The sequence below is a fragment of the Panthera leo genome, chromosome C1, assembly GCF_018350215.1.
Source record: "Panthera leo isolate Ple1 chromosome C1, P.leo_Ple1_pat1.1, whole genome shotgun sequence".
Taxonomy (NCBI): domain Eukaryota; kingdom Metazoa; phylum Chordata; class Mammalia; order Carnivora; family Felidae; genus Panthera; species Panthera leo.
Window position 1 is genome coordinate 16,441,578 of NC_056686.1, and position 19,447 is coordinate 16,461,024.

Consider the following 19,447-nt stretch of genomic DNA (forward strand, 5'->3'; position numbering starts at 1 on the left):
CGGGATCAAAACGCCTTCCGGGCACCTCGATTGGCTGCTACGACCCTGGTAGCCTATCACGTCCGAGCGGTGCCAAGACTCTCCACCTATGAGGATGCGTCTGGGGACGCGGCTCAGGTCACGTCTCTGCCTTGCACGTGAACATGTTTTGGAAAAATGTAGAGAAACCTTTTTGTGTCTCCTTCTGTGCCATTCTTGAAACAAGATCCCCACTCTAGTACTGCCCAAGCGAGAGTCCGTGGAACCCCATCAAAACTTTCATAAGAGAGTGTGGGGAGGGGAGGGAGTGGCTAAGGTCATAGGTCAGAGAACAGGCTAACAACCGGTTAGCCCCCGCGCCCTAGCATTGGTGGAGGGCGCGCTCGACGCAGGCCCTGCCCCCCGAGGCCCGCCCCCCCGACACGTGACCACGGCGCGCGGGGCAGGCCGGGCCGGCCCCTCGCCGCTCTACTCCTTACGCGCCGGCCTCAAAATGGCCGCCTTTTGGCGTCTCTGCCGCTGTTGAATGGAGAAAGCTTTATTGTTCCCTTCGGGCAGGAGTGTTCGTGTCCTCTATGGCGCTGTCAATAAAGAACGGCAGTTTGAATCGGTGCTGAACAGGTAACCATAGAAACGGGGCTGGGACTCAGCGTGGAGACCCCTTTAGCTGTTGAGGCCCGAGAGGCGCCCCAAATGAGGGGCGCGCTGAGACCCTTCGGCGTGGCGAACTCCGTGGGGCTCTGCCAAGTCGCAGCCGCCTCCTCTTGCCCCGGACGCGGACCCCCTGGGGAGGCTCCCACCCCGAGCGCAGGCTCGGCTGTAAGTCTCCGGTGGGGAGAGGCCGCGGGGCCCCGTCGGGGTGCACCCGGCTTGGCCCCCGCCTGGGGCCTGCCCTCGCTCGTCACCGCCTGCTCCTCGGCGCGATCCGAGGCCTCCTCGCTGCTGCTTCTCGAGTCTCTCCCCCCTCCTGCCAAGTCTGCGCCAGGCTTCGGCAAACTCCGGCCTGGGGCCAAATCCCCGGTCCCCCACCCCACCCCGTTTTGGTCTGTGGGGAACTAACAGTGGTTTTTACATTTTTAAATGCTTGGGAGGGAAAAAAGAAGACTTCCTTGTAATTTACGAAATGTATATGAAATCAGATTTCAGTGTCCCCAAGTGAAATTTTGTTGGAACATAGCCATGTTCATTGTTTTATATCATCTGTGGCTCGTTTCTTGCTACGAGGGCTACGTTGAGTTGCGACAGACATGGCATGGCTTTAAGGGCATGGCCCACAAGGCCAAAAATACCTAAGGTCCGGCCCTTCCCAGAAGTGTGCCAGCCCCTGCCCTAGACACAAGTAGACTGGTCAGCGTTGTCCGGCGATTCTTCTGATCATTTCTCACGGAAAGGGAAACTCGAGTTAAAACTACCCCGTGCACCTAAAGCTCTGGGCTTATTGATCTGATCTGTTAATCAATGTGGGAATTGTTTCCCACTGTTTTTAGTAACAGTACCATCCACCCAGCGCCTACAATAAGGTGCTTCGTTTCTATTCATACCCTTCGGTTTTTTGCTAACAACATTTCCTAAGTAAGTATCCATGTTTCCGCTTAAGACAGGAATACCAGATTCTGAGGTTAAGCTTCCTAAGGGTGTACTAGATTATAGGTCTGGCAGATGGAGCTCATTCCAGGGAGCCCTCTGCTTTGTGACCCGCCTCATACTGCTGGAACTTCTTTGAAGTCTCAACCTGGGGCTCTTTGGTTCTTCCCTGAAATCGTATTCCAAATCTTTGTATGGCTTATGGAGATCTAATTACAACCTCAAAGTGAAGTTTTTCTTAGCTAAATCATCAAATTTATACCACACCCTGCTTTCTAATTTAGATGCATTTCTTTCATGGCGGTAGTTCCCAAATTTAGCTGTTCATCCCTAGTTGAACTAACAAACGATTTCAGAACACCCCTTGCCTGCGCGTATGCATTCATGAATCTTTCAGTATTTTTTTAGCACCTACTATGTACTAAGGATGATTCAAATCCCTGGAAGAAAAGTGGTGGACAAGATCAACAAGCTCTTTCCCCTTGCACAGGATTTAAATTCAGCAGGGTCTTGGACAGATGGTATACCTGTAAACAAAGCTAATTTCAAATACAGCTGTCATAGCATCATAATAAAGTCACCAGTTCATATTTATTAAATGATATCTGCAAAGCACTGTGTGCTCTATTTACCTGGAATATCATTCGGCTCTCTCACCAACACTGTGACGAAGGTAGTATGAATATTCCTGTTGTAAAGATGAGAAAATTGAGATTCAGAGCAATGTCCAAGGTTACATAGTTAATGTACGAGGGAGCTGGGTTCTGAACCTCAACTGATCACACCAGTCTGTATTATTCCGTCTGTTAATTACCTTTTCTTGGGAGGCTCTCCAGGGCAGGACCACACCTTACCTATTTTTGTATCAGCTGCTAGCCAGTGCCCACAGCCTGTAGTCTGGTAAGTATTAAATAAACAATTCAGGCCATTTGTTGATCAAATATTTGAGTGCCTGCTATGTACCAGACCCCACTGTGCTGGGCCTTATGATTACCGTGAGCAAGATGGACCTAACACCTCGTGTCTAAGGCAAATAGTGGCAACTGTGATAAAGGTGATAAGACAGTGCTGACCCAGAGGACCCCTCTTACCGGCCTGGCCCAGCGAGGCACTTGAGAAAGGTAGTTTAAACCGAACCTGTTTGAGTGACGAGAATCCAGTCCAGGCAAGAAGGGAGAAGGGAGAGAACTGGGAAGGAAGAACTTTTTAGTAGGGTCAGAGATTGTGAGGTGGCAAGAATTTGGGGTGTTGGAAGGATTGAAAGAAGTGAGTAGTGGTGCCGTGATTCAGTCCCGTGCTCTGAGCCGCTGGCCCTCAAGCCAGCTTTACTGCTGGGAGAGCTGCGTGCCGTGGGCCAGTTACAGATGGTCTAGTATGTGAAATGCGGATAGTGGTACCTCCTGAAAAGGCTTGTTGTGTGGATTAAATAAGAAAAAGTGTAATAACAGGTTTGCTGTTTCCTTTTTGTTGTTGTTACACATGTTGCTGAATTCCAATCAGAGAAAACCAAATTGGGCCCCAAATGGAAATGTATTTAAAGTGCTAAATAATAACAAAAGTCTAGGATTATGTTACCAACAAAACTGAGGGTGTGTGTGTATGCTTCTATCTTTGGGGGAGACAGGAACAGCTCTTATTTTTTCTCATTGTGCTTGTTGAGAGAGGAACTCCTCCAAACGAGTTTTAAATTTTTTTCAACCAAATTATACAACTATCTATTCAGAGTACTTTTCATTATTTTAGTGTGTTCCTCCATTGAAGGCATGTGCATTTTCTTAAGGCAGTGTAAGAAAATTACAGGTTTCTTCTAGTTGGTGGTCATTTCAAAGTTTGTTTGCAAATGATTTTTGGTTTCCTCTGAAAGTTTTCAAAATAATGTTGCATACTTTAAGCAGGGCATTGGATGCTTTAAAGCAAGTAACAGACTTTTTGAATTGGTAAAAATAGGAAGGTATTTGGGGTCATGAACGTGAAAAATTGCAGAGGCAGTGAGAAATCAAGCAGACCGTGTAAGAGGATCGGCAGTGTCAGGTTTTGCTTTAAACTGCGTCTAGTAACCCGATTGCACGTGTCCTTAGAAGGTGTAATCCAGCCCGGCAAATGGAGCAAGGAACAGGACGGAGAGTGGCATGTTAATGCAATGTTAAACAATAAGCCCAGCATTAAATTGCTATTTTGGGTTTGGGTGGGACCTGCACATTTAAAGTGTTGCAGTTTTACTCTGTTATTTGGGTCTGTTGGGTTCCAGTAAAGAGAAGGTGGTAACACTAGTTTTGAAGGATAATATAAAACTGCAGGAAGAGCGAGGGCATACCAATTTGTTTTTCAATCTATTTTATTTCAGTTCAAAGCCTCATTGCAGACAGGCAGCGCAGGGAAACGAGCCACACTTTGGCAATACTCAACTGCTTTTGGAGATTGAAGAAGACTGAGTACAACCAAAGTGTGGTTGTTTTTGTGGACTATCTGTCTGCAAAGAAGCTCTGAACTGAAATAAAATAGATTGAAAAACAAATTGGTATGCCCTGTTGCCTCATACTGAGTGTTTACATTACCCTTCTGGAATACTGCCTATACCAGCACCCTGGAGGAAGGCAGTGACCCCTCAGACGCTTTCAACTCTTCAAGCGAGTGAGCTCTTTGATTTTCACAAGGAAATTGAATTGGAATTTATGGTTTTCTGGATCTCCAATAGGCTGCCTCCGAAAGCCATCATCCCGATAATGTGAAGAAGGCAAGCTGTAACCATGTAGAGGAAAGAATTAAATATTAAGGGCATTTAAATTCCGAGATGAGATTGTCACTGTCTTGAAGTCCTGCAGAGGGTGTGGTGTGTCGTTTGCAGAGACCTTTGCAGTTTTGAGACGTCTGCAGCCCTCAAGGGAGAGAAGGGTAAGGAAAGAACGCCGGCTTTCCTTGTATTTCCCTGATGTTGTTATTTAACTCCAAATCCTCAAATTCATGACACCCAAGCTCTTCATGTCCTTAGATGAAGTAAATACATTCTAGCTGATCCCAGATTGTTAAACTGGGGTCAGTGGTTGAGCTGCGGGGGATTCACGAATCCTTTGAATTTGCCTACAGATTTGTCTGTCTGTGGGGAGTGAGCCCATTCTTTAATCAGGTCTCAGAGGGTTCCTTGACCCTCTAAAGGTGCAGAGCCAACAATGAAACGTCACATGTAGTAAAAACCAGTGAACCAAAGTGGTGATGAATCCCGCCTGAAACCAGTTACTTCTTACTGCCGTGCGGTCTTGACTTCAGTTTTGAAAGTATCTTTCCAGGCCTTGTTTCTTCTCTAAAGTGGCCAAGCAGAGTTGGGTGTTCCTGTCTCATAGGGATATTTACCCAGTGAGGTACTTGGAAATGCCTCGGAGATCATCGTCATTATTTTATAGGAGACTGTTGAAATGGCAGTGCGTTGTCTTGGCAACCTTGGTAGCCGTTGCCCTGCTGGTTTCTTCTGACCCGTGAAAGGAAGAGTGGTAGGAGCCTAATACTCTGGCTCTAGGAACCAACTTCTTGCTAATGGACGCGGTTCCTCAGGACCACAGGAAAGTAAGGTTAGGAGAGAGAGGAAGAGGAGAGGGATTCCCGGAGGCAGAGACCGAGGAGCAAAGGAGGAGGGAGGCTGCCCCTGTATCTGTCCTGGCAGCCCTGTGTATCTATGGAGGGAAAGAAAGAGCTCTTTTTGAAGCCAAACTTCTCTTTCTTATCTAAACTAAGACCTCTGAAAAAGTAATTCGTTGGTGTAGTTTCTGGTTTTATTTATTAGTACTCAAATGGAAAGAAAAGGAACTGTTTTAAGTCATTTTCTTAGGACATTCTGTAAACATGGGACCTCAGTAGAAAACTGCCGTGGGCCAGTTTGTTTGGCCCATATGGTGTTTAACAGCGAGTTGCTTACATTTAAAGAGACTTTATGTCTTTCTGGTCCCTGGAGGTATTTGTGTGAGTGACCTCTATTATCCGCCTGAGAGTCTGATTCTGGGACTCTAGACGTTTTACGAAGTCAGTTTTTATGAAGGAAAGGGCCCAAGAAGGAAGAGGAGATTAGAAACAAAGGATCACTAGCTTTTAAGCCTCCAGATATTGGTTACGTGACATTTTTTTAAAATATAAAAACAAAGCGAGGGGCACCTGGGTGGCTCAGTCAGTTAAGCATCTGACTTCAGCTCAGGTCATGGTCTCACGGTTCCTGAGTTCTAGCCCCGCGTCAGGCTCTGTGCTGACACCTCAGAGCCTGGAGCCTGGTTCAGATTCTGTGTCTCCCTATTCCCTGCCCCCCCGCCCCCCCCCCCCCCCCCCCCCATGCAGTCTGTCTCTCTCCCTCAAAAGTAAACATTAAAAGAAAAAACAAAGTGAACAGTATGTGGTTCTATTTCTGATTTTGAGAAAATACTGCAAGAGGTTATCTGACCTGCTTGTTTCATCTGTTTCTCAGCTTTGTAACAGTGCAGCCTGGTTATTGGATCTTCCTTCTTAACTCCTTGTCCCCACCAGCTCTGAAGGATGATGTCAGGGGCTCTGGCAGCAGTGAACTTGCCATTTTTCTTCCACCTGGTACTTACCTTCAGTTCCAAGTCTCTTCGGATGGCACCACAAAGTTGCAAAAGGCAGAAACCTGGGAGTCCCGCGTATTCTTCCCCTTCTGTCAGCCTCCCACCCTCCTTCCACTCCCTACCTGCAGTTAGCACGTATTTATTTAGGCTACAAGTCTACTGATGTCCCCTTTCTCTTTTGGTTTAAAGCTACTGTAATCTCTTGTCCGGGATTACGACAGCAGCCTCCTAGCTGTCCAGCTGGCTTCTTCCTTTGTTCCTCTCTAATCCATTTTGTATACTGATGCCAGTGATCTTTACGAAGCACAGATCACATGTTACTCTGTTACCCCCTTCCTTAAAAGTCAAGTGGCTTGCTTGCCCTCAGGGTAAATGCAGTTAGTGGCTTGGCCTGTGCTGCCCTCAAGCTCTGGTTGGGTGTGTTCAAATCTCACTTTACTCTCTTCCCTTCCCTCTCACTCTTCTACTTGGGCACTAGCCAGTAACACTCAAATGGGCCACAGAACTTTATCGTTCCCTGGACAAGTGGGTCACACTCTGGGGCTTTGAAGGCTGCTGGATTTTCCTGGCCATGTTACTAACCAGCCCAGTAGCAATGCCACTAACTGCACTGATCATTAGATCACTGAATGTTGTGTGAATTTTCTGTTGGTTCCCTTGTCCTTAGACTATCTGCTACTTCAAATGTGTTGTCAGATTCTGCCCTGAGGCCAGTTGATGTGTTTATTTCTCTGTGTGCTTATGCCACCAATTTGATAAGCTTTATCAACAGACTCATTTGGTTTAAACTTTAGGAATTGCTTTTAAAAATCTAATTTTGTTTTTTAACTGTGTAAACCATTTATGTGGTTTCAAAATCAAAACTATGTTCATTCACAGTTTTTTTTTTAATAAAAATTTTATATATTTATTTATTTTTGAGAGACAGAGTGAGACAAAGTGAGAGTGGGGGAGGGGCAGAGAGAGAGGGAGACACAGGATTGGAAACAGGCTCCAGGCTCCGAGCTGTCAGCACAGAGTCCATCGCGGGGCCTGAACCCACGGACCGCGAGATCATGATCTGAGCCGAAGTCGGACGCCCAACTGACTGAGCCACCCAGGCGCCCCTCACAGAAGTTTTTATTTGATGCCTGATCCCTCTTCTCTGTTTCTCTGGAGTCTTGCTACCAAAGTTCTGGGGGAGTTTTGCCCATCTGTTAGGTAAGAAATGTTTCACTATAGTTTAAATTTGTTTTCTCCTTTAATGAGATACAGGGTATCTGCCCAAAGTCTGTGCTATAAGTTGCAAAAATATTTTTTTCAATTTGTCATATGCCTAACTTTGCATATGTTGTTTTATTGCTGTACAAAGGTTTTTCATCTTTACATGGTTATATTTATGGGTCTTACAGTGTATTGCTTTAGAATTTGAGTCCCAGGAAGTTTGCCCTGCTTTTAATTTATGGGGTATTTGTTAATGTTTTCTTCCAGTGTATGTATGGTTTCACCCCCTCCCACCCCCCCACCCCCTTTTTTTTAAACACATCTAAGGCTCCTGTCCATTTGGAATTTATCTTGACATTTCGTTTGGTTTGAGGAAGGATCCAATTTTATCTTTTCCCCATTAGCCAGCCAGGTATTCCATCACTACTTATGAAAAGTTCTTATCTTTTCTCCATTGCTTTGAGATCTTGTTTTTACTGGATACTAAGTTCTTGTACACATTTGGGTTTCTTACTGGATTTTCTGTTACGTTCCGTCGGTTTCATCGTCAATTCATATGCCGCTACAAAACCATCTTAATTTTAGAGGCTTTATAATTTGTTTTAACATCTAGAAGGGCCAGTGTTTTCATATTGCTCTTTTTTAATGTTTTCCTGGCTGCTTTTGCTTGCTTATTCTGCCATATAAACTTTATAATCAGTTTGTCTAGTTTCAGGCAGCAACAACTGGATGGGATTTCTGTTGAGATTATGTTAAATTTAGCTTAGAGAGAACTGACATCTTGATGATATTGAGTCTTCTTATCCAAGATCGTGGCCTGTCTTTCCATTTGCTCAAGGCTACGTTTGTGATTTTTCACGAGTGTGTTATGTTTTTCCCTGTGTACGTTTTGTATGTTTTCCGTTAAGTTTATTAGATTTTCTTAACTTAAAAAAAAAAAATTCCTTTTAGAACCTCTCCAGAACTTCTCAGAGGAGTGCACACACTGACATACTCAAAACATTTTATCATTTCAAATGGTTCGTAGGTGTCCCCGTCATCCTGTCCTGTTACTGTCTCCTCCTTTCTTCCTCCGGTTCCCATTCTCAGTATGCAGCTCTGTGTCCTACATACAGCAGGCAGTCAATGCATATTTGTTGAGTGAATGAATAAAGCAGGAAGGGGAAGACGAAAGTGGGTGGCAGAGTGAGCCTGTAAGACCGATATATGGGAAGATTGTCCTTGTATAGACATCCAGACATTCCTAGTCTACGCTCCGCAGCAGTGAATTCACTGGTTCATAGTGTTTTGTTCTCCGTACCCTCATCACAGAACTTTAAAAAACACCATGTTGATAATGATAGTTACCATTGAATACTACAAAGTCCCCGGCACTGGCTACGTATTTTCTGTAATTACTTCTTGTAATCCTTATAGCAACTAAGCAATAGGTATTAGTATCTCCATTAAAATATGGAAGTTTCAAACATACAAAAGTGTGAATAGCTTTATGAGCTCCCGTATAGGTGTTACCTCCCTCTTACAGTTGAGGAAACAGGTTTTGAAAGAAAGATTAAGGTGACTCAAGGTTACAAAGTTTAAAATCAGGTTTAGAACCCAGCTCTTTTTAGCTCCCTATTAAGATTGTTTTTCAAATTTTAAACTCCCATCTGGCCAGGGAAAAGCAGAAGCAGGGGAGACAGTCAAGAGCCACTCCATTCTAAACTCCAGCTGGTAGTTTTACATGAGTCTTCCCATCTAATTCGTGTCACAAAGATTTCCCTCACTTCTGTTTGCAAACAGTAAGTCCTCTTATCTCCCTCTCCCTCCTACTTCTCTTCATGCTCTGCTCTTCCTTGCCTTCTCTTGGTCTAGTTTTATTAGTGCAATTCGGTTTTACTTGATTTTAATTCTAATTTAAATTTTCTTTTATTTTGAGAGAGCGCACGTGCACACAAGTCGGGGAGCGGCAGAGAGGCAGAATCCCAAGCAGGCTCCACGCCATCCGTGCAGAGCCTGATGCGGGGCTCAGACTCATGAACTGTGAGATCATGACCTGGACCGAGAACCAGAGTCGGACGCTTAACTGACTACGCCCCCCAGGCGCCCCCAGTGTTACTTGATTTTTAAAAGCCTGCTGGTGTTTTGAGTCCCCAGCTCCCGGCATGATACTGGGAACGGAGCAGGAACTTACGAATTTAAATCACAGTAAGACTTGCCACTCTTCATCTATCCCATGGGTTTGGTGTGGTAGCTCGTTAATGGTGCTCTGAAGCTGGCTGTCATTGGCTTTGACCGCCCTCCTACCGGCTGCGCACATAGCTGCCATTCTGCTGTCAGCTGCCCTCAGTTCCAGTCAGGTTCAGACCAGAAGGAGACTTCCTAAGGTCAGAGTCCAAGGCAGCAGAATAATTGGCCCCTAGGGTTCTGGAGTTTTTTTCTCAGGCAGCGAAGTGTCGAGGATAGAATCTTCCATGTCTTCCTTGGACATTTTTGAGCACATAGCGTGGAATCCCATAGGCCCTTTCCCCAAGGTAGAGGCAGTAGAGGAGTTACCCTCTTCTGCATTTTTGTTGTTGTTAGCTCCTCAAGTTAACCCTTTTGTCATACTACCTGGTGGTAAACGAGAGAAAGCTAGAGATGAACATAGTTCCCACTTTGAAGACAAAAAGCTTCCAGCATTAGGAGGAGAGGAGAATGGAGTTCATCTGTGAAGTGTGCACAGAGGTGCAGCGAAGGCTGGGCGATGTGTGTGGTCTCCTAGGACAGTGATGGGGGAGGCGGGGGCTCCAGAGTCCTTGCTGCTTCTGCCACTCAACTGCTGAGGTACAAGGAAAGTAGGGTTCCGGGCTGAAAGCGGTCCGTTCTCTTACCGCTGCTGTGCATTCTGTGAGAGCAGGGTTTTGCTGAATTTCTTCTCTATGTAAGGACAAGCCTTAGTTAAGGGCATTTGGCTGAGCTCAGTAAAGAGCTGCTGGATGGACAGGCGCACACTGTCCGCTGAATAGGCTGGGAAATGGGGCCTTGGAGCCCCGCTAGGGCTGCGTGGGTTCCACCTCCCCCAGCAGCACTGTCACCGGCTTTGTGGCCTTGGACAGGTTGGGGCACTTGAGTCTGTGTGTGGTGCCTCGCATAGCACAGAACAAGTAGGCTCTAAATTACTGTTATCTCCTCTTAGTTTAAAAGCAGTTTATTTATGTACACTTATGATAAGCATTGAGTAATATATAGAATTGTTAAATCTCTGTGTTGTACTCAGATAACAATACGTTAACTATCCTGGAATTAAAAACAATCACGCAACAACAAAAACCCCACAATTTACTGTGCAGCTGCACTGCGTCTGAACAGGGAAGTTACCCAAAAAGTAGGAGAAGGACTGAGGCATGAAGAGTTCCACTGCTTTGTCAATTCTCACGCGTGGGCAATATCCAGGGGTGGAGGTTCTGACTCTGGAGTCAGACAGTGTGGGTTCATTTACAGACTCTACGCTCAGCGGCTTTGTGACGTGGGGCATGCCGTTTACTTTCGATAGGCCTCTACTTTCTGGAAAGCGGAGTTAGTTAATAATAGTGGCTACCTCACAGGTTGTGCAAAATTTATGTAAGGCTACCATGCGAAGTGATTGGCACAGTGCCTGGGATATGATAAACCTTCGCAGTGTTACCTCCTATTGTTAGATTGCTACCTTAATCCTTCCAAACTGTGTCTTTTTCCCTTTCCAAAATGTTTTTCTCATCGCTTTCCATTTAGAGTATGTACCTAAAACACAGGTAACAGGAAGAGTCTCATTTCTGTCATTAGTGAACTGGAAGATCTTTTTTTTTTTTTTTTTTAATTTTTTTTAACGTTTATTTATTTTTGAGACAGAGAGAGACAGAGCATGAACGGGGGAGGGGCAGAGAGAGAGGGAGACACAGAATCAGAAGCAGGCTCCAGGCTCTGAGCCATCAGCCCAGAGCCTGATGCGGGGCTCGAACTCATGGACCGTGAGATCGTGACCTGAGCTGAAGTCGGACGCTTAACCGACTGAGCCACCCAGGGCCCCATGAACTGGAAGATCTTAAAACGCTTGTCAACGTCTCTGTTTCCTCATCTACAAAATGTGGAGTTGGACCAGGTGATTTCAAAAATTCCTGTATCTCCTGCTAACTTTCAGTGAGTTTAAGACTTTGAATTCTCTCAGATTATAGCCCAACACTCTTTGGTATGAGAGGCCTAACCCACCCCATTTTATCTTGCTTTCCTAGCTGCCTCCCATCCTAGACAGGCTGTTTGAAACCAGCAGCTGCATGGCTGTCTATAAAGTCCATTATTTAAAAAAAAAAAAGAATTACGCAATATTTGACATATAGAAGGTAGATTTGTAACTTATATAAGTAATGAAGCAGAGTGAGTTCCAAAAAGTACATCTGTGGGGGCACCGGGGTGGCTCAAGTCGGTTAAGTGTCCTACTTCGGCTCAGGTCTTGATCTCGCAGTGTGTGAGTTCGAGCCCTGCATCAGACTCTCTTCTGTCGGCGCGGAACCCGCTTGGGATCCTCTGTCCACCCTCCGCCCCTCAAAAATAAATAAACTTTGAAAAAAAAAGTACATCTGTGAACTGATTATCCAACCTAAGAACTAGAAAACTAAATATTTTGGTAGGTGGGTTTTTATGCTTCCTTCTGACATTTAATGAATGTTTCCCATATTCTAGGGAGTGTCCTGTACGTGTATTGACTCATATACATGCAGTGGCTTATTAGCGCTTACAGCTCCGCCGCTGAAAAGCACTAAAACCTCCATTTTACCTGTGAGAAAACGGAGGACTAGAGAGTTAAGTCACGTGCCTAGAGTCACGCAGTTGGTGAGAGTGGCAGTGCTGTGACCCACCCCCTGGGCGGGCGGCCGGCCCTAGAGCCTCCAGCCCTTACTGTTAGGCACACGGCCTCTGGAGCCACAAGGCCTGGCTTGGTATCGTGTAGTTGCCTGAGCTCTTTAGTCTTTCCATTAAATGGGTGTCTTTGAACCTGAGCCTTGGTACTGTGTTATACTGTGTGTCCAGATTTCTTACTCCCTGCTGAAGAAAAGATACTCCTACAGTCAAGTTGGTGAAAACTCGGAACTTATCCACGTCTTCGGGTCACTACAAACTGCTATCAGTACCAGTGACAAAGCCAAGGGCCTTTTTTTTTTTTTTTTTTTTTTTAAACATCTAAGAAATTGGCTAGGAAAGCATCGGAGTGATGATTGCTTGTTGAGACTCTCCTCTGCCGGCTGGAAGAGTCGCAGTAGGTGGAATGCAGTCGCCGTCCCCAGTCACTCGTTAGGCGGTCGTATTGCTGCAGAGATGTTGCATTTGGCCCGCGAAGAGTCATCCTGGGGGAACTCCTGACTCAGAGCAGCGTGGCCGGAAAGGCAGAGGAAAGACAGAAAAGCCTCTCAGAGCCACCTTCCGTTATAATAGCCTTGAAAAAATCGCTTGTTTTTAGGAGTTCAAAGATAAGAGGACACAAGCAGTTTGTCAGCACTGGACATTTTGATGTTCTAGCTCATTGTATTTTGTAGAATGCCTCGAAAGAAGAGTTTCGTTAGATGTTGAGAGAATGTGGAAAAAGAAATTGGTTTAATGTAATGGTTATTATAGGCTTATCAAGAATCAGATGATGGTGGTTTTGAGATGTGGAAAACAAGCTTTCTCGTGGTTTTTAATCCATTGTTTCTGCCCCCTTGAGCGACGGGTGGTGGGGTGGTGGCAGGGATGGTGATGCTAGTGACCAGCCGCTAATGAATCTATTGAGCACTTGCTGTGTCCTCCATGCATGATGTCGGTGCTTCAGGTATGTTCACTCTAATCTTCTAACTGCCCAGTGAGAGAACCGTTAGTGCCCCTAGAGGCTGTGTCCCTGGCAGGTTAGGTAATTTTCCTAAGATCACACACCTTGGTTTTGTTTTTCTTTTTTTTTTTTTGAAGTTTATTTATTTATTTTGAGAGAGAGAGAGAGAGAGAGAGAGAACAGAAGCAGGGGAGAAGCAGAAGGAGAGAGAGAATCACAAGCAGCCTCCACATCATCAGTACACAGCCCGATGTGGGGCTCAAACCCACGAACCACGAAATTGTGACCTGAGCCGAAACCAAGAGTTAGTTGGTCGCTTGATCGACTGAACCACCCTGGTGCCCCGTGAGATCACACACTTTGTGATCAGACCGTCGAGCTTCGCACCAGGTAGTCCGGCTCCCGCTCCATCCTTTAACCACTAAGCTATACTGCTGCTCGCAGCCGTGGGCCCTCTGCCCCAGAAGGTGTGCAGGTGGGCAGCGCTGCCTGTCATTTAAGGAGGATACGGTCTCTTTCCCGGTGGGCGGACTCAGGTTCAAACCCCACCCTGGATTTATGTAAATGCCCTGCAGGCAGAGATTATATCTTCCTTAACTTTGCTTGGAACAGAGTAGGAACTAAATACGTGTTTAATGAACGAACAGCATGTTGGAAATGACACCAGCTTTGAAGCCAGGCTGACCTACCTGAGTTTCTATTTTACAACTTCCTTCTTAGAAAAATAGTATGTATTTACTATAAAAAAAATTGAAATGTACGAAGAAGAGGGGCACCTGGGTGGCTCAGTTGGTTAAGCGTCCAACTCTTGGCTCAGGTCATGATCTCAGGGTTCATGGGATCGATCCCCTCATTGGGCTCTGGGCTGACAGGGTGGAGCCTGCATGGAATGCTCTGTCTCCCTCTCTCTCTACCTCTCCTGTCTTTGCTCTATCTCTCAAATAAACAAACATTAAAAAAAGCATGAAGAAGAAAATAAGTCCCCCATAATGACACTACCTAGGAACCCACTGTTAGCATTTTGATATATTTTCTGTCTTTTTAAATGCAAATGTGTATATGCATGTACATATATTTTTAAATCAAATTGGAATTATACATACAGTTGCATGCTGGGTTTTTTTTTTTTCCTTTTAGTATGTTGAGAGCATTTCCTCATGTTATTAAAAATCTTCAAGAGCCTAATTTAAAAAAATGTATTTAGATATAATTCACATACTGTATAATTTACTGTTTTAAAGTGTACAATTTAAAAGTCTGTGTAACCATCACCACTTTCTAATTCTAGAAGATTTTCATCCCTCCAAAAAAAAAAAAATCCCAAAACTCCGTACCCATTAGCATTCTCTCCCCAACTCCCCCTCCTCCCAGCTGGCATCCACTAATCCACTGTCTGTCTCTACGAATCTGTCTAATCTGGACAGTTCCTATAAATGGAGTCCTACAGTGTGTGGCCTTTTGTGCCTGGCTTCTTTCACAGAACATAATTTTTTCAAGGTCCACCCCTACTGTAACAGTACTCTGTATTCCATTCCTTTTTATGGGTGAGTAATATTCCATTGTGTGGATAGACAACATTTTGTTTGTTCATTTATCAGTCGGTGGACGTTTGGGTTTCCAGTTTTGGGCTGTTACGTATAATGTGCCAGTGAACATTGGTGTACAAGTTTTTGTGTGGATGTATGTTTTCATTTTTCTCGGGTTAGATCTGGGGTTGGAATTGCTGGGTCATGTAGTATCTCTGTTTAACTTTCTGAGGAACTTGCAAACTGTTTTCCACAGTGGCTGCACCGTTTTACGTTCCCACCAGCAACGTATGAGGGTTCCAGTTTCTCTGCCTCCTCAGCAGCACTTGGACTCTCGGTCTGTGTGTGCTTGTCTTGTTGCAGCATCCTAGTGGGTACGGGGTGGTATCGCGGTGGTTTCCATCTTCATTTCCCTAATGACAGCTGATGCTGAGTATCTTTTCGCGTGCTTTTTGGCCATTTTGTATACCTTCTTTTGAGAGATGTTTATTCAGATCCTTTGCTGATTTTAATTGGCTTATTTGTCCTTTTACTGGTGAGTTGTAAGAGCTCTGGATGCTGTACTCTGATATGCTATGTTTATATATTCTGGATACTGGACCCTTATCAGATAAGTCACTTGAGAGTATTTGTTCCCATTCTGGGGTTATCTTTTCATTTCCATAATAGTATCCTTTGATACCCAAAAGTTTTAAATTTGATCAAGTCCTATTTGTTTATTTTTGGTTGCTTGTGCTATAGGTATTCTATAGACAGCCTAATTTTTAATGGCTGCATAATATTTTATAATATGGCTGTATACCCTATTTACTTAAAAGCTTCGTATTGTAGGGGCACTTGGGTGGCTCAGTTGGTTGAGCATCCAACTCTTGATTTTGGTTCAGGTCATGATCCCAGGGTCGTGGGATCCAGCCCTGTGTTGGGCTCTGTGCTGAGCATGGAACCTGCTTGGGATTCATTCTCTCTCTCCCTCCCCCTCTCCCTCTTGTCCTCCCCCCTGCCCTCTCTCCAAAGAAACAAAAAAACAACACACACACACACACACACACACACACGCACACACACTCCTCATACATCTACATTTTCAGTTTTTTACTAGGGATGCTATTGTTCTGAGTTCAGTGTACATAAATATTTCATTATATCTCTGATTATTTGTGTATAGATAGATTCCTATAAGTGGGTCTAAAGGCATACATATTTAAAACAATCTTTTTGTCTTCTGTCATGGGCTTCTCGTTCTTTTTTATTTATCTATAATTACACAACTGCCATGTAAACTTTCTGGTAAAACCATTCAGACAGGGCACATGACCACCCTTAGCACCCAGATTCTCATGTCTCTCTCCAAAGACACTTTTTTAAAAACTTTACATCCAGGTTAGTTAGCATATAGTGCAATAATGATTTTTAGGAGTAGAATCCAGTGATTCATTCCCTATGTATAACACCCAGTGTTCATCCCAACAAGTGTCTCCTTAATGCCCCTTGCCCATTTAGCCCATCCCCCACCCACAACCCTTCCTGCAACCTCAATTTGTTCCCTGTATTTAAGAGTCTCTTCTGTTTTGTCCCCCTCCCTGTCTTTATATTATTTTTGCCTCCCTTCCCTTATGTTCGTCTGTTTTGTATCTTAATGATCACATGAATGAAGTCATGTATTTGTCTTTGACTGACTAATTTCGTTTAGCATAATACCCTCTAGTTCCATCCACGTAGTTGCAAATGGCAAGATTTCATTCCTTTTGATTGCTGGGTAATACTCCATTGTGTGTGTACACACACACGCACACACACACACACACACACACACACACACACATATATATGCATATACACACACACATCTTCTTTATCTATTCATCCATCAATAGACATTTGGGCTCTTTCCATACTTCAGCTATTGTCGATAGCGCTGCTGTAAACATGGGGTGCATGTGTCCCTTCGAAACAGCACACCCGTATCCCGTGGATCAATGCCTAGTAGTGCAATTGCTGGGTCGTAGGGTAGTTCTCTTCTTAATTTTCTGAGGAACCTCCATACTGTTTTCCAGAGCAAAGACATTTCTTATAGCTCTAGATGAGCAGATTACTTGTCGCATTAGTTCCCTGAAGGATTTTTACCAGCTTATACTTCCATCCGTACCATGTGGGTACCTGTCTCAGTGCTCCCTTCCTTGAGTTATTAATGCAAGTAATATGATAATAGCGGCTAACACTGAGCCTCTGCTGTTGACAGGAACTTTGCTGAAACACCTCAGATGCGTTGTCTCACTTCATCTTCACGACAAAACTGTAAAGATGTTCAGGCTCACAGTGATTAAAGTGACTTGCCCAAAGTCACTGAGTAAGTGTTTAAGTTAGGCTTTGAACCAAATCAAGAGCGCATGGTCCAAAACTACTTCTTAGGGCACCTGGGTGGCTCAGTTGGTTAAGTGTCCAACTTCTGCCCAGGTCATGATCTCATGGTTCGTGAGTTTGAGCCCCACATCGGGCTCTCTGCTGTCAGCAGAGAGCCTGCTTGGGATCTTCTGTCCCCCCGCACTCCTGCTCTCCCCCACACATGTATGCTCGCTGCTATCTCTCTCTCTCTCTCTCTCTCTCTCTCTCAAAAATAAACTTTTAAAAATAAATGAATAAAACTAAAACTACTGCTTCTCAATTAAATATTATCATTGCAAAACTTTTCTAATTTGCCCCAAAATAGTATGGATGTTTTAATGTGCATTTCTTTAATTATTCAGAAGGATCAACTTTTAAAATCAACTTTTTATTTCTTTTGTAAATTGTTTTTCTTTGTCTGTCTTTAAAGTTTTAAATGTTAGTTTTCTTTATTGATTTGTGTGCTCTTTCTATTCTAATATTAACTGTTTTTCATTTCATGTAACATATCATTTATCTTTTAGTTTTATTGATGCTGGGTTTTGGAAGTTTATGTTTTTATGTAATCACATCTGTTGGTTATTTGTGAATTTCTTCTGTTTCCTCTGTGCATAAAAAGGCCTTCTCCGTCATGACCTCAATTACATATTCATTAAATGTTATCTTTTAAGTATCTTAAATAGTCATGTTAGAAATGTGGTTTCTCTTTTTGTTGTTGTTAAGTCACAGATCCACCTTGCAGTCCTACTGGTGACCGTGGATTGGGGAATTTGCAGTCATATATTCCCTGAGACGCTTTGCGGCAGTTTTCTGGCTTGAGGGTAATTATTTTCTCATTGAAAGAGGTATCAGTGGTTGGTACCTAACACTCAAAGGAAAATAGTAAATGTGCTGTATAACAACACCTAGTGCTCGTGACCACCAGTCTGTGAGATACCTAGGAAGCCCTCCCCACTGAACCCCTCACCCGATGTGTATATTTAGGAGTTTGGTATTTTGGCTCAAGTGTTGGCTTGAAAGCCCAGAACTCGGGTCCTGGGTTTGGCCCTGCCATTACCAGGGTACATGACTTGGCAGGTCCCTTTAATTTCTGTCAGTCTTTTCATCTATAGAATGATAGGCCTGGATTACATAGTCTCTGAGGATAAATTTTTTAATGTTAATTAGTTTATTTTTGAGAGAGAGAGAGAGAGAGAGAGAGAGAAGGCACAAGCAGGAGAGGGGCAGAGAGAGAGAAAGGGAGACGCAGAATCTGAAGGAGGCTCCAGGCTCTGTGAACTGTCAAGACAGAGCCCGATGTGGGGCTCACACCCACTGACCGTGGGATCATGACCTTTGAGCTTAACTGACTGAGCCACCCAGGCACCCCTCTAAATTATCCTTAGATAATTCTCTTGATTTTTATTATCCTTCTCATCGGGAGTCATTTCACGTACATTTGGTATTGATAGATACTTTTTTTAAAAAAGTTTTAATTAGGGACGTGTGGTGGAGTGGCTAGAGGAAGGCAGAGTGGCAGAAGTGCAGAGTAGGGAGTAGGTGAGGGACAGACGGAAAGGGAAGGAGTGAGGACAGAATCAGGGATAGGCCATGTCAGGTGGTTGAGCCAGATAGAAGTTAGAAGGTGGATAAGTTTGAAGTGAATTGAGAGCTTCATTGGGTGAAGCTTGTTGGAGGAGCCAGTTCTGATCTGATAGATGTTCGGAGCACAGAATGAAAAACCTGTGGGCAGGAGCACCAGGGGCGCACTGCTCGCGTTCTGAGAGAGACTGAAAAATTAGCCCGTGATCAGTGCTATTAAATACCTGCTCGAGGTTACCTCAGAGACAAAGCTGAGTCCGGCTATATCAAAAGAGAAACTGGAGCCACAGAACATCCAGGAACTCGGTGATAGAAGGGACAAGACAATGTCAGTTGGCGGTGCCTGTGTAGTGTACCTTGACCCTCAGACTCTTACCTGCCCAGGGTGGCGCCAGGCACTTACTTGCATGGCGAAGACAGATGAACCCTGTTTTCATTACATGCTGGTAGCATACAGTCTCTTCTGATGATACTTGACCGTGCTGCTTGAATCTTTTTCACAGATAACTGTAAAGAGTAGGCCTATTTCACTAACAAATGAACTAATAAATTTACTTTCTGATTTATATCACTTCTCTTATATGAGTTTGGACTGTGTTATCCAGCCTTCCGAAGTCCGATGAACTATGAGACTTTTATAGGATAGGTGGTTTGTATCTGCAAGGTTGACAACCAGACTAGACCTTTTGGTAAATTAAGTTCAAGCCATCAAGGGAATTCTCTTGGCAGCCAGCCAGCCGGCCTGTTCCCATAGCACTCTTTCCGGATACGCATCTCCATCCATCTTTCAGTAGAGACCAGCAAAAGAAACAAGGCACCTCAAATGCAGGTGC

The 19,447-nt window shown here is 44.4% G+C and overlaps 1 protein-coding gene across 6 annotated transcripts in view; it reads left to right on the forward strand.

Annotated features, from left to right (window-relative positions):
• Positions 1-431: 431 nt before the first annotated feature.
• ZBTB40 (zinc finger and BTB domain containing 40) overlaps positions 432-19,447 on the forward strand; it is an 80,997-nt gene continuing 61,981 nt past the window's right edge. For 4 of the 6 annotated variants that reach the window (XM_042948819.1, XM_042948816.1, XM_042948817.1 and 1 more), the window contains exon 1: positions 432-600. In XM_042948819.1, coding sequence (XP_042804753.1) covers positions 506-600 — 95 coding nt within the window. In that variant the 5' untranslated portion in view covers positions 432-505. Of the gene's footprint in view, positions 601-624; positions 799-827; positions 1,552-19,447 lie in introns of those variants that run through there. The other 2 variants (XM_042948820.1, XM_042948821.1) reach the window with 2 other exon arrangements.